Source organism: Oryza brachyantha, chromosome 3 (genome assembly GCF_000231095.2).
Source record: "Oryza brachyantha chromosome 3, ObraRS2, whole genome shotgun sequence".
Lineage (NCBI taxonomy): Eukaryota > Viridiplantae > Streptophyta > Magnoliopsida > Poales > Poaceae > Oryza > Oryza brachyantha.
This window is the reverse complement of record NC_023165.2, coordinates 24,739,973-24,752,952: the sequence shown is the minus strand read 5'-3', so window position 1 is coordinate 24,752,952 and position 12,980 is coordinate 24,739,973. Positions and strand designations below refer to the sequence as shown.

Sequence of the window (12,980 nt, the reverse complement as noted above, 5' to 3'; positions counted from 1 at the left end):
TAAACATGAAGGGCAGGGGGCCGAATTTGCACCGACGGATGAGCGCCGAGCAGCGCGACAGCGTTCCAACAGGTTGAGAATTGAGAGGCTCACCGCCCAGTCCTCAGTCCACTGACGGAGCCAAACGACCCTTCAGGTTAGCTTCAGTTTAACTCGAGAACCTAACCCACACATACGTCCCGCTCTCACGTCAGGTTCGTTCCGAGAAAAAAATTGCCACGAGAAAACTCAAAGCAACCCACCGCGTGTGCAGCGTGCTTCCGTTCCGTTCCGTTCCACCCCCGTCGTTTTTTCTAGTCTTCTACGTGTACTCGTCGACGACGTCAACCCCACCGAGAGTCTCGTTGCCTCTTCCACGCGCGTATACAAGCGCAAGCCCAACCACCGCTGACCGAGGAGAGGAGGCGCACGTTTATACTCAGCGACGCCTTCTTCTTCTTCTTCCCACCCACGCCAAGGAAAAAAAGCGCGAAAAAGGCAGCAACCGCCACGAAACCCACGCGAAACACACAACACCACACCAGCCAGCCAAAGCCTACCCCAGCCAGCTCTTCCTCCCTCCCTCCACGACCACGACCACGACCATATATAACCCGCCTCCACCCCCGCTTCCCTCTTCCTCAGGAGAAAGCTGCTTGCCATCCCGATTCCCGCCGCCGCGCCGCCTCCTTCCTTCCCTTCCTTCCTCGGAGCTCGGAGAAAAAAAAGGAAAGGAGATCGACAGCGAGATTCTAGGGCGCCGGTTCGAGATGTCGCGGTACGTGGAGATGCTGGACATGGGGGTGCGGATCGCCGCGAGGTTCCACTCCCACTGCCCGCAGACGGCGCGGATGTACTACAAGCCGCCGCAGACGACGACGACGTCGGATGGCCGCCGCGGGGACGGCGGCAGGGCGGCGGCCGGCTTCGGACTCGAGGCGGTGTCCGCGATGGCGGCGCGGCCGTTCTCGGCGGCGGCGGCGGCGGCGGGGGAGCCCGGCTTCTGCGCCACAGCGCCGTCGGGGTTTGACTTCGAGTTCGACACCGCGCAGGCCGTCGTCTACGAAGTGGCCGTGTGAGCAGGGAAGGAAGACGTCGATGGCTCGGGGAGGATTTTCTCCAGCAGCAAAATTTTGACACAGAGATAAAGTTAATTGTGTAGAACAATCCAATTCTTTTGTTTGAATTTGAGAGAACGTTGCTTGAAACTTCTCCAATTCTGACGTATATACAAAAACTGTTCCACATCAGCAAGTTTGAAATTGTCTTTGAAGTTCTACCTTTCCTCTTAGGCTCTTAGCAAACAATTATAAGAAAGAGCTGGGCAATGGAAATGAAGAGAACGCCCAAAATTTAACCTTAAATCAAATTCAGAAATTTAAAATTATATTCAGCTTCAGATCTCAGAGCATGATCAACAAATAACCAATATTCGTTACATTAATTCTAAAATTTTGGATCTCCAATTGAAAATTAGGATCTAATAACTAAAAACATAACTCCGGGATGGATTTTTGGGTAATCATCGGACATGCTCTAAGCAAATCTAAAGTCTTCAAACCCCCAAGGAATTGCTTGCACCAGGGAGTTTTGGGTTGGTGTGACCGCATGCGCGTGCCGACACGTCACCCTTGCCTTTTTGTTTGACATTTTGCAAAAAAAAAACCCCTTATTGAAGTTGATATTTTTTTATATCGGACATGTTCTAAGCAAATGGACAATAATAATCACATGTTTCTTTATTTGAGTTGGGCAATTTTGGGGCAATTTTGAAACGCAGAAATTTCACACCTATATAGGTGAAAACATCTCATGGCTTGTGTGGATAACGGGTTAGGATGTGTATGATTGAGATGGAAAATGAAATAAACAAAGAGTGGATATTAAAAGAGATATGAAGAATAAATTGACTAGGATTGAAAGATAACCTTAGAAGATGTGAAATTTTTTTTCAATTCCCATTATCCAAAAAAAACCCCAGTTCGCACTGGAATCACAAAAATTTCCTCTTGCAAATGAGGCTAATCATCCAAAAGATCAAAACGCGCCTTCTGATTTTGTCTACGGACAGTCAAAATACGTCTTCAACACTGAAACGCGTAATTTGTTTTGCTTCTCCTCGTTCTCTTCACTCTTCTTCCCCAGTACGGTCAGTGTGCATCAACAGCATCACCCGCTCTCTGATCCCAAAACCCTAGTAATGGCTTCCCGCCTCTTCCACCTCCGCCGCCTCCTCCTCCCATCCGCCCACCCGTCGGCCGCGGGCTGCGCGGCCGCATTCTCAACCGTCGCCCCGACCCCGCGCGTCTCCGCGCTCGTAGACGAGATCTGCGACCTCACGCTCATCGAGGCCTCCTTCCTCACCGACGCCCTGCGCGGCCGCCTCGGGGTCGACCAGCTCCCTCCCCTGGCCATCCTCACTGGCGGAGCTGCCCCGCTCACTGGCGGCGCGGCTGCCCCCGGGGCGGCCGACGTGGAGGCCAAGGCGAAGGAGGAGAAGACGGCGTTCGACGTGAAGCTGGAAGGCTTCGACGCCGCGGCGAAGCTTAAGATTATCAAGGAGCTGCGGGCGTTCACGAATTTGGGACTCAAGGAGGCGAAGGAGCTCGTGGAGAAGGCGCCGGCCGTGCTGAAGGCGGGAGTTCCCAAGGAGGAGGCAGAGAGCATCGCCGAGAAGATGCGGGCTGTCGGCGCTAAGATTCTCCTCGAATGAGGGCTGTGTATGGCTTCTTTCTTGATTTGTTTTCTGTTTCTTGTATGAAGAAAAGAAGAGAATTTTGAGACTTAGGAATCAATAATTAACGAAATTCGCTATGGGGATCTTCTCATTTGTAGTGAAAATCCCTTTTGAACCTTGGAAATGTGTTCATAGGCTCAGTAGCTGAGCTTTGAGCTCTGTCTCCAATATTTGTTTGGTTTTACGGCAAATATGGCAAAGATATTTTTACTGAAAGCAGAGCAATTAGTCGATTAGCAATGTATCTCTATCTTAGCAAATGTAGCAATGATGTTTGTGTTATTTCAGGATAACATACTGGTAAATTATCTTTCAGTTAGGACTTAGGAGTATCTGTGTCAGTAGTGGCCAGTGGGAAGAATGTTTCTTGAAGAGAGGATGTCCGTAACACAGTTGTAAATTCCTGCAGTTGCATTGAAAAAGGCATGGAGTTTGGGTAGTGCCTTTCATATTAGGATGTGTGGAGTTTGCAGTCAGGGGAAGTAGTGATTTTGAAGAACTTTTATCATTTCGCGTAGCGTTAGTTACTATTTGAACAAGAAATTAGGTCTTCACCTAGAGAGTGCTTGCTATTAGTTGGGATAATTGTTTCATTGCTTATATTCTATAGTTTATGGTACTTAAAAATGTATCAGCTGGGAACATGGTGCAAAGAGTTGGGGAATTCTGTAGCCTTCATCTTCAAATAGTTTATTTGAATGGAGGTCTGTCTACTTGTATCTTTGCATACAGGCAGTTACATATTTTTTCAGTTCACAAGATGGCTACAGATCACTTGATTTTGTGAAATCCCTGAGTTTGCATGTTGAAGTGTGAGTACGCAGATCAGATAAGCATCATGCACTTTGTTTGCAGACAAAGAAGTGGAAACTCTTTGCTTTCAGTTAACCTTGATGCCTCACTACCAACAGAGGAGGAGAAGCTTCATTAGACTGCCTACGAATGCAGTATACATGTGCAATCGCAACAATTTATTTCTGAAAACACCACTAATCATTCTTAATCTCTGAGTCAATTGGACTTGGGCATCTTCCATGTAGGTTAGATAACCAAATCTTGATCTGATCTGTGTTAACTGCCATAATCTGACTTCTTGTGTTTGATCTGATGGAAGTGTTGTTCTAAGCCATCCTGATTGTTTTACCAGCTTGTACAATTTGATATGCCGATTTGATATGCATATGCATTTGCGGATATTTGCTTGGGAGCATTTTACTATGCGTGAAAATTAACTGTCAAGTGAAAACCAACCTTTTGAGTTGAACCAATGAAAGTTTAGCAAATTCAAGGTGGGTGGGAAATGAAACAACTCTTCAGTACTGTATCAGTTACATGATTTAGATATTTTAATTTGACCGAAGAATTAGATGTTAAACAAACTAATAGCTGTGATGATCAACATATGTATAAATGTACGATATATGTTTTGATTATGCAAGAGGCAAGGGATAATCTTTGGAAATGCTCTACTAGATTATATTGTGTTTATACCTGCGCTGTGTGTTTTGTCTGTTCCTTTTTTTTTTGTAATGTTTGCATACTTTTGCCCTGATGGACGCTTGGACCTCGGTAGAAAGGTGATCAGGAGTACTCAGTTATATTGAGACGTTAGTTTCTAGCAGAATCAGGTGTGTGGTTCTGCCATTCATTATCTGCTTCCTACCAACTTAAACTCTGTCACAACGCATCTGCATCTTTTATCTTCCGATGAAAATGTGTAGTCATAAATCATCGGTATAGGGTCATCTTGCCCTCTATTCAGCCGAAATCTAGCTATGAGCATATAGCGAACATGCAACTTGCCTGCGAGCAAGTAGAAAAGCTAGTTGCCATGAGACAATGTGGCAAGCAGGAGTACTCAATCATGAGCATGTAGATAACATGTAAATTACCTTTGAGCAAGTAGAGAAGTTGGCTACCATTAGACAAATGTGACAAGCATGAGAGCAAATTACCACTAGGCTAGTAGAGCACTATATGAACTCTGTTGTTGCAGGGAATAAGTAGTAACAAGTCAAACTAGCAATGAGTCAATAGCTCCTTAGGTGTTGGATTTAACTAAGAACTAAGCGATTCGTATCAATTATGCTACCGAGGAATATGCTCTTAAGATGTTCAGGAACTAGAACTCGAGTGCAAGTGCCAGCTCATGAAGTGGTTTAAGATGTTATCCTAATTATCATTAGGCTCATATGACCCCCATCCTGTAGGCACAGTACAATGCAGACACTCACTCCCGCGCCTCGCTGACCACTGAAAGCAAAAAGCCGTTAGAATCCTGCAAAATTCACTCCAACTAGGAGTCGAATCCAGGACCTCAAGTGTTACTGAGGCCTTTGTAACCACTAGGCTACAGGCCCTTTTGTCAGTTTGAAGTATTTTCAAAGGAAAAATGAAAGAATTAAACTGTTTTATCTAAAATTCCTATAAAATTTTTGTGATCCGAAGAAGCCCTTTAAGGGTAGTATTGTGACTTTCTTCTATAAAAGTCCATGGCTTCTATTGTACAAAGGGAGATGACACGAAAGATGACTATATAGTGATACTTGAACATTTCATACTCGAATTCACACTCAACTAGAATAGTAAGGGAAATTCACAACGTAAACCATCCACAGAACGTTATTTTCCTATCATATTAATATTACACATCACACCAGGGAGACATCTATTCTGCTTCATCAGGGCAAATCCTCTTTGAACATGCAAGGAACTGAAGAAACAGTTCCAGTGAATCAGTGACACATTTTATTCAGCAGCAAGACAAAATCTCCTCCAAACACGCAGGAACCGAAGAAACAGCTCCCGGCTGGCCTCAGGGGCAGTTGACCACCTGCCCATTGTTCAGGTAGATGGCGCAGCCATTCTCGTCGGCGAGGCAGCAGTTGCACACCGGCTTCAGGCGCTGGCTCCCCGTCGACGGGCAGGTCATGTACTCGATGCCGTCGTAGCAGAACTGCGGGCAGATCTTCCCTCCGCCCTGCGCCTCGGTGCTCTGCAGGGATCCGATCAACACGAGCCCTGGAGAAATTTCAGAAAAAAGAATTAACATCATCTTGCGACTGAGTCCGAGAGCGATGGAGATGAGCTCGAGGAAGAGGAAGATGCAGCTACCACACAGCAGGAGAGCCATTGGAAGAGCAGGCTTGATGGAAGCCATGGCAGCCTGTCTGTTCAGCGGTATGAGGCTCCCTGTCTGCAGCAGTGAAGTTTATATGGGAATTGAAGCTGTGTTGTAGTCTGTTCGGTAGGCTATCTGCAGGAAGGGTTTGTTATATAGTAAAACTTGGATTAAAAAAAGCTGATTTTTGGCAATTTTTGTGAGGTGAGGTGAGATATGAATGCTCAGATCTCGGGTCAGCTTTTTCTCTTGCTTGTATTCTATTCTTGCACTTCTCTCCATTTGACTTCAAACTTTTTGATCCACTGTTCAAATTTGTAATCTGGGTCGTCTGGTCGTAGTAAAAAAATCGTCTTTTATTTCCAACACAGGTGGATGATATAACTCTTCAATGAACTGTATTTAGGTGGTGTTTGGAACGAATGACTTATTTTTAGTCTCTTGTCCCATCGAATGTTTGGATGTTTATTATAAATAGTAAACGTAGACTATTAATAAAACCCATCCATAATCTTGGACTAATTCACGAGACGAATCTATTGAGCTTAATTAATCCATGATTAGCCTATGTGATGCTATAGTAAACATGCTCTAATTATGAATTAATTAGGCTTAAAAAATCCGTCTCGTGGATTACCACTCATTTATAAAATTAATTTTTTATTACTCTATGTTTAATACTTTAAATTAATGTCCAAATATCCCGTGTAACGTGGGTCTAAACAACCCCTTAGGCTTCTTCTTGACAAAAGAAGCACCGAGCAACCTCTGCAGCAAGGATCCGTTGCTCATCCCAGCAAACGCATTGCTTAGAGCAGGTATAGTAACAGGCTATAAGCCAACTATAAGTATATTTTAAAGAGATAAGAAGGAAGAAAAAAGAGAGATGAGCTACTAATTTGTAGCCAGCTACACACGGACTCCAAAACAAAATATGTGTATAACATGTAGGGCCATATATTAATGTTTTGTATCTAATATGTATTGGCTATTAGATTAACTATAAATGAATTGGAGCTATAGAGCTATAGTATTGAACTTGATCTTAGCTGCGTGCTAAGATGCATGTGCGACCATGGCTATCCCAGAAAGTCACAATGACATCTAGCATCCAAAGTTAGGTCAGCATCTTGATTTCATGGTTGCAGTACGGTTTCTTAGAACGTTTTTAGTTTTGACCGATCCGTAAGAGTCATTGCGGGGAGGTCAAACTTAAATTTTCGCTTTTGCTTATGTTTATAACCCAAAATTTAAATTGATTTTAAGAATTTTTTTATCATTGTTTATTTTTCAGCCTTCTCTTTTAGATTATTAAAACATATATAAAATTTTTATTTATAAATATTTTTATTTTCTAAATATACTGTTTGTCTTTTCTCCAATAAAACCAAACAATCACCCCGTTAATTTCTTTTGGCAATACAGATTTATTCGGAACTATGAAATGTGGTTGTATTATTATCGACGTGAAGCTACAAACTTAGCGTGGTTACATCACTGAACACAAGGTAGGGCAAGAACACGCAGCACGAAAGCGAAGCTGCCGCCGGCCGGCGGCGATCGGCGGCGAGGCTGGGGGAAAGTGTTATGTTATTAGTTGGGCGCGCGGCACTTGTAGGAGGAGCCGTCCTGGAGGTGGAGGACGCAGCGGTTGCCGTCGTCGGGGGCGCACAGGCAGACGCACCCGTCGAGCTTCTTCCCCGGGTAGTTCTTGCAGGTGATGTAGCCTCCCTGGATGCACCTCACCGTCGAGCAGTCCGCCGCCCCCGCGCCGTCCATCATCTCGCCGAGCACCAGCATCCCTGCCGGACGGAACAACATGCACACGAACGCAGCAAAGCAAAACCGACGTCGTCAGCGCTGAGAGAAACATATATGCAAAGAAACCCGGCGCCGTTTGATCAGGGTCGGTGACACACACACGGCAGCGTACTCACCGGCGAGGAGGACGACGAAGGTGAGCGACAGCTTGTTGGAGGAGGAGGAGGAGGAGGAGGAAGCCATGTGTGTCTGTGTGAATCGTGGTCGAGTTTCACAGACCAGTTTCACCTGACTTATATGAAGGATCTTATCAGAGTTCAGAGAATTGAAGCCGCCGGCGGCGGGGTGTAGTGGAAAGTAGCTAGTAGTTGCTTGTCGTCTTCAGGAGTCCGCTCTACTGTATCCGACTCTGGGTGCGTTGGTGCTGGTGTCGCTGGAGTGGACGAAGGATCACGTATTCACGAATCACGACATGATCGACCCTGTGCCACATGCTGTTCTACGCACTTGTCTACTATGAGCTTCTTTGCCGCGAGAGCGGTCAGCATCGGCGTGTAGTGTTGTGACTTGTGAGCGGCTGATGAACACGTACGTACGTACGAGCAAGTTTAATTGAGCAATTTTATCATCTTTGAGTAGGTACCAAAAGGTATGTACTTTTTAGTATCTAAATTTTACATAGAAAAAAGTGATACCTCAGCGTACCTTCTCAAGGATGAAAAAAAAGCTCTTAATACTATCTGTCTTCCTCCACTTTTTTAGTTGAAGTTGTTAATTTTTTTATTTATATTTGATCATTTGTCTTATTAAAAAAATTGTATATAATTATTAATTGTTTTGGTGTGGTTTAAATTATTTCGAAAGATACTTTAAATATGACTTATAAATTTGTGTATTTGCACAATAAAATTGAATAAAACAAATGGTTAAACGTAGATTCAAAAGTTAATAATATTAGAGCTAACATATACTACATCCGTTTTATAATTTAAGAAAATAGATGAAGCATAATAAATTAGTTATAAGGTTTGCTTTATGATTTTTCTGGTGTCTTTTTCTCTATCTATGAATTTATAATGCATATATCTTGGAGTATGTTTAAAACTAATTTTTTATATGAGAGCCAACGCTTCTTATTTTTTATTCTCTCTCGCGCGCATATACTTAATGTAAACTGTAGCCTACTATCATACTTACTCTAAATTCCGCAGAATTTGTGGACTTTTTTTTAGCAATAGTAAGGTCAATCCACTAAAGGGAAGTTTAGCTCACCCTTTAATTCGCATGGACTAGATATTGCAACAATTAATCCATAGATTTGACCACTCAAACGTCGAGTAGTACCGAGTTCACACCCAAAAGTCGATCGACACACAGCCAGCCACACACTGTATGTATGTACACGTATATATCCATTTCATTATTCAGAAACCAACTTTAATTATTCTGATCGATCATATATCCGAACACATCAACTGTACAGTTGAATTGATTCTAGAGAAATGGTCACGAACGCAAGCATGGATCATCTCCGGTTAGGTTAGGTCTGCTGGGGCGGCGGGCAGCTTGAGGGCGGGCCGTTCTCGAGGTGGAGGACGCAGTTCTCGCTAGGGGTGTAAGTGGGCAAGCTCGCTAACCCGTTTATATATTAATTAAACGGAGGTTAATTAAACGGATAGTCTGTCAGGTTACCTGTTTAATTGATCTATAAACGGGTTGACGAATCAGTCCACTTGCACCCTTAGTTCTCGCCGTCCTTGGGCGCGCACTCGCAGTCGCAGCCGTCCAGCTTCTGGTACGGGTAGTTGTCGCAGGTGATGTAGCCTCCCTGGATGCACACCACCGGGCACGGCGCCGCCGCCTGCGCCTCCGCGCTCTTCGCCGCCACCAGCCCTGCTCGTACCAAAACCACACAGAAAAAGATAGAGTTCAGAACGATCCAGTCAATCGGGGTGGTGACTGGTGCGTGTTCAGTGACTTGCCGGAGAGGAGGAAGACGACGGCGGCGGCGGCGAGGGGGAGCTTCATGGAGGCCATTCTTTCTTCTGTTCTGTTGTCTCTTCTTTGGTCGATCTGCTCTGTGTTGCATCGGTTTATATATAGGGAAGTAGATAGGTGAGCATCATGCATGGAATTCCATGTTGCAATAGTAATCTTGCACGGCACTGATCTCTGCCTCTTTCTCTGACGAAATCAAGGCGTGATGATGTGCAGCTGCAATGTGCTGCATGCGGACCAGTTTTCAGTTAAACATTTTGAGAAGCAAAACTCCCGCGATGCACGTGCATTCAGCACTGTACGTGCCTATCTACTCGAACGAAAGATCCAATCATACTTTGGAAATGACTGCCGTTATCTTTAAAAGATTTTGGATGATGCAAACGGTGCATCCTCGTCACTCCTGCTGTGTCGTCATCTGTTATCCAGACCCCATTCATAATCGGCTACTAACGTCCATGGGGCTGACTCCGGTGCATGTTAGTGAAATTTAATCCATATCGTTAATCTATTTTTATCGAACGGTTATAATTAAATTATACTATCAACAATATTTAATAATATTAGACGTTGTAGAAATTTGAAGGGGTAATACGTACTTTTTGCTGAGATCTTTATTGAAAAAAACAAAATTATAAAATACTACTATTCAAGTAATTAACAAAGTAAAAAATATTATTTTTCTACTGGTAGCATAATACTACTAGGAAAATGCACCGGAGAGTTGTCACATCACATTGATCATTTCTTGTCTTGGGCTTCAAGATCATGTAAGGAGGTCGGTGAAAAAAGTCAAGCATTTGTTTGTTGCTTTAATCGTCAACATATTAAAATGTCTGGGTTGAAAATATTTTGCCTTGAACAGTTAAACTACCTTATCCTGACATTGCTTCAATGCAAATCGTTTGAGCATTCAAAGTTTCGGACCTGATCCCAATCCTAGGGTTCACACTAGATCTCGGTAAATATTTGACTTTTTTTATATTTATCCTATAAAAAGCATAAATTGAGATTTATCATATATTCATATATAATCGATCATGCCATTGTATTCACGATGACTCCACTTATTTCTCATTGAAAAATAGATTAAAGAAAAACTTGTTTCATACCACCAACCAGTAGCCTGAAGTCTGAGCATACACCGTGCAGTTTAATTATCACTGTTTGTTTCTTCCAACTTATAAGCATAGTGGCATATGGTTGCTACTAATTTTTTTGCAATTGAACATATGTTACATAACTATTAATCTAGTAATTCTCTTAGGGCACGTACAAAGGTGCCTATTAGCTGACTCTCACAATCACTGCGTAAGCGAATTTGGTGACGTAGAGGAAAGAGATGGAAGGAGAGAGAAAAACTTTTATCATGCATGACAACGGCTTAGAGTCAACTCTTGTTATTTATTAAAGGAAACTTTCTTGCATGGGAATGTATAAAAAAGAAGCTAGCTTAATAAAGAATATGTTATTGCATTAATGAAGATCACACCTGACTCTACCTTTATACGTATTATTTTAAAATAGACTCTTGTTGCTGACGTGGCTTGAGATAGAGCCCACAACGGACTCTACTGTTGAATATGCCCTTAGGACTTGTTTAGATATGTGGGGAATTAGATCCAATCCCTTCAAATCTGTGATGATTTTAGTTAATCTCCCTAGACATATGCATGTTCCATACCCAAACAAGCATATTCCTTGGTGCTGGAATAGTCAAATCCAGATCACAATATTGACTTCTGTTTTATAGAAAATACTAGATCATTGACTTCTAGGCAAGATTGGACTCGAGATTGATAACAAATAAATTGACTATACACACACTTCTGGAGGAGAACATGACGAATCTGTTTCGGCCTCACAATATATGGCTTGTCATTCGAGGGATCCAATGCAAAATGACCTTGAAAAAGTACGAATTCAATAGTTGGAATGAAAATGTATGCATAATCATTATTTTACTCTACAGAATAGAATTCGATTATCTGCGATCCCGATCTACTCCCTCCGCTCCAATATCGATCTTACATATTTAAACATCGATGATCTATTTAAGCCATCAATCTTTTCTAATCACCTATTTATACCACACCTTAACTGAAGCGGCAATTCTCAGAGCGGCAAAACACCTTTTCTTTCCCCCATCAAATGATGATTGTTTTCGAACAATTAATTCATGGTTTGACACAACAACACTTGATCGATGCTCCTCTTGATCTTTTATACAACAACACTTGATCCAAAAGGTAGCAGCTAGTAAACACAGTACACAGAGGCTTAATTATCAAACCAGTGACACATTCAACACCGAATCGTTAATCAAGAGGGGGCAGACACGATCGATCACACGACTCGCACATACCACGAGTGTTTCATGCAGACGACGACACAGTGGCACAGAGAGCAGCGGCAACGGCGCCACTGCAAATGTTTTCCCTCCTGCGTTTTCCGATGAGCTAGCACTGCTGCGTCGAGCCGTCGGCGAGGTGGACGACGCAGCCGACGCCGTCCGGCGGGGCGCACCTGCAGGCGCAGCCGTAGAGCTGCTCGCCCGGATGGTTGCTGCAGGTGACGTATGTTCCCTGGACGCAGAACATGGTGCAGACTGCTTCAGTGCCCTCGATGTCCGTCCCCAGCATCACGACCCCTGAATATTCAGAAAGAGGTTAGAAAAAAAAAAGAGGACTGTGTCCTATTTGTATCAGGATGAAACTTGCAGTATTGAATCATATCTTCAAAATGAAAAAGATGTGTAAGTGATTAATTTATCTGATCGTGGGAAAAATATTAAACCTGCGCTGGAAAATTTACCTGATATCAAGAGGACGAGCGTGAGGGAAAGTTTGATGGAGGCCATCGTTTGCTGTGCAGGGCAGAGCAACTGACTGCTTTGGCGTGCCTTGGTTGTAGTAGCACGTTTACTATGGCTCTTTGTCCAAACATGAAGCTAGCCTGGGTTGATATAGAGGCTGAGAAGGTTTAACCTTCACTAGATGGTACTCCATTTGTTGTATTATCAACTTGCTTCAATAGATTTTGGGTGAATTATTAGCACCACCACCGAAGGCGTTTTGATCTTTACATGAAGTTTCAGTAAATGAGCAAGAGTGATCTTTCGGCGAAATTGACAACTATCGATTTGTCGGATATGATGTTAATGGTTAAAGATGCAGGACTTACAACCAGATAGTTTAAGGACGCCAATGATAAAGACCAATGCCTACAACGGAATAGGCTAATGATACATATCAATACCTACACTGCAATAAGAACGAGTTGATCATAGTCTAAAATTACGAATAGGAATAAATTACAAACTGTGCCTATAGCTCAAGAAAGTAATGTGGTGTTATCTAACTGTCGCAAGATTTTTATGCAGTT

General features: G+C 43.2%; 5 protein-coding genes across 6 annotated transcripts; 2 read left to right on the top strand and 3 right to left on the bottom strand.

Moving 5' to 3' along the window:
• The first annotated feature begins 471 nt into the window (after positions 1-471).
• On the top strand, positions 472-1,322 carry LOC102703857. The gene has a single exon (XM_040522188.1). The coding sequence runs from the start codon at positions 750-752 to the stop codon at positions 1,056-1,058; it is 309 nt and encodes a 102-aa protein (XP_040378122.1). The 5' UTR covers positions 472-749; the 3' UTR covers positions 1,059-1,322.
• Positions 1,323-2,119: 797 nt separating this feature from the next.
• LOC102707383 (50S ribosomal protein L7/L12-like) lies at positions 2,120-3,938 on the top strand. Its single transcript, XM_006650484.3, has 2 exons — positions 2,120-2,699; positions 3,572-3,938. Exon 1 carries the CDS (start codon positions 2,180-2,182, stop codon positions 2,690-2,692), a length of 513 nt encoding a protein of 170 aa, XP_006650547.1. The 5' UTR covers positions 2,120-2,179; the 3' UTR covers positions 2,693-2,699; positions 3,572-3,938.
• Positions 3,939-5,164: 1,226 nt separating this feature from the next.
• Positions 5,165-5,988, bottom strand: LOC102707103 (proteinase inhibitor PSI-1.2). Its single transcript, XM_006650483.3, has 2 exons — positions 5,831-5,988; positions 5,165-5,737 (listed from the first exon to the last, which is right to left on the bottom strand). Exons 1-2 carry the CDS (start codon positions 5,874-5,876, stop codon positions 5,532-5,534), a joined length of 252 nt encoding a protein of 83 aa, XP_006650546.1. The 5' UTR covers positions 5,877-5,988; the 3' UTR covers positions 5,165-5,531.
• Positions 5,989-7,256: 1,268 nt separating this feature from the next.
• On the bottom strand, positions 7,257-9,486 carry LOC102706826. 2 transcript variants are annotated; one of them, XM_015834988.2, is made up of 3 exons: positions 9,291-9,486; positions 7,775-7,886; positions 7,257-7,639 (listed from the first exon to the last, which is right to left on the bottom strand). In XM_015834988.2, exons 2-3 carry the CDS (start codon positions 7,839-7,841, stop codon positions 7,431-7,433), a joined length of 276 nt encoding a protein of 91 aa, XP_015690474.1. In that variant the 5' UTR covers positions 7,842-7,886; positions 9,291-9,486; the 3' UTR covers positions 7,257-7,430. The 2 variants fall into 2 exon arrangements, with proteins under 2 accessions (XP_015690474.1, XP_040378299.1); XM_040522365.1 differs by lacking the exon at positions 9,291-9,486 and having other exon boundaries at positions 7,775-8,374.
• A 2,248-nt stretch (positions 9,487-11,734) lies between these two features.
• Positions 11,735-12,516, bottom strand: LOC102706547. The gene is made up of 2 exons (XM_006650481.2): positions 12,411-12,516; positions 11,735-12,246 (listed from the first exon to the last, which is right to left on the bottom strand). The coding sequence occupies exons 1-2, from the start codon at positions 12,454-12,456 to the stop codon at positions 12,056-12,058; spliced, it is 237 nt and encodes a 78-aa protein (XP_006650544.1). The 5' UTR covers positions 12,457-12,516; the 3' UTR covers positions 11,735-12,055.
• Positions 12,517-12,980: the final 464 nt, after the last annotated feature.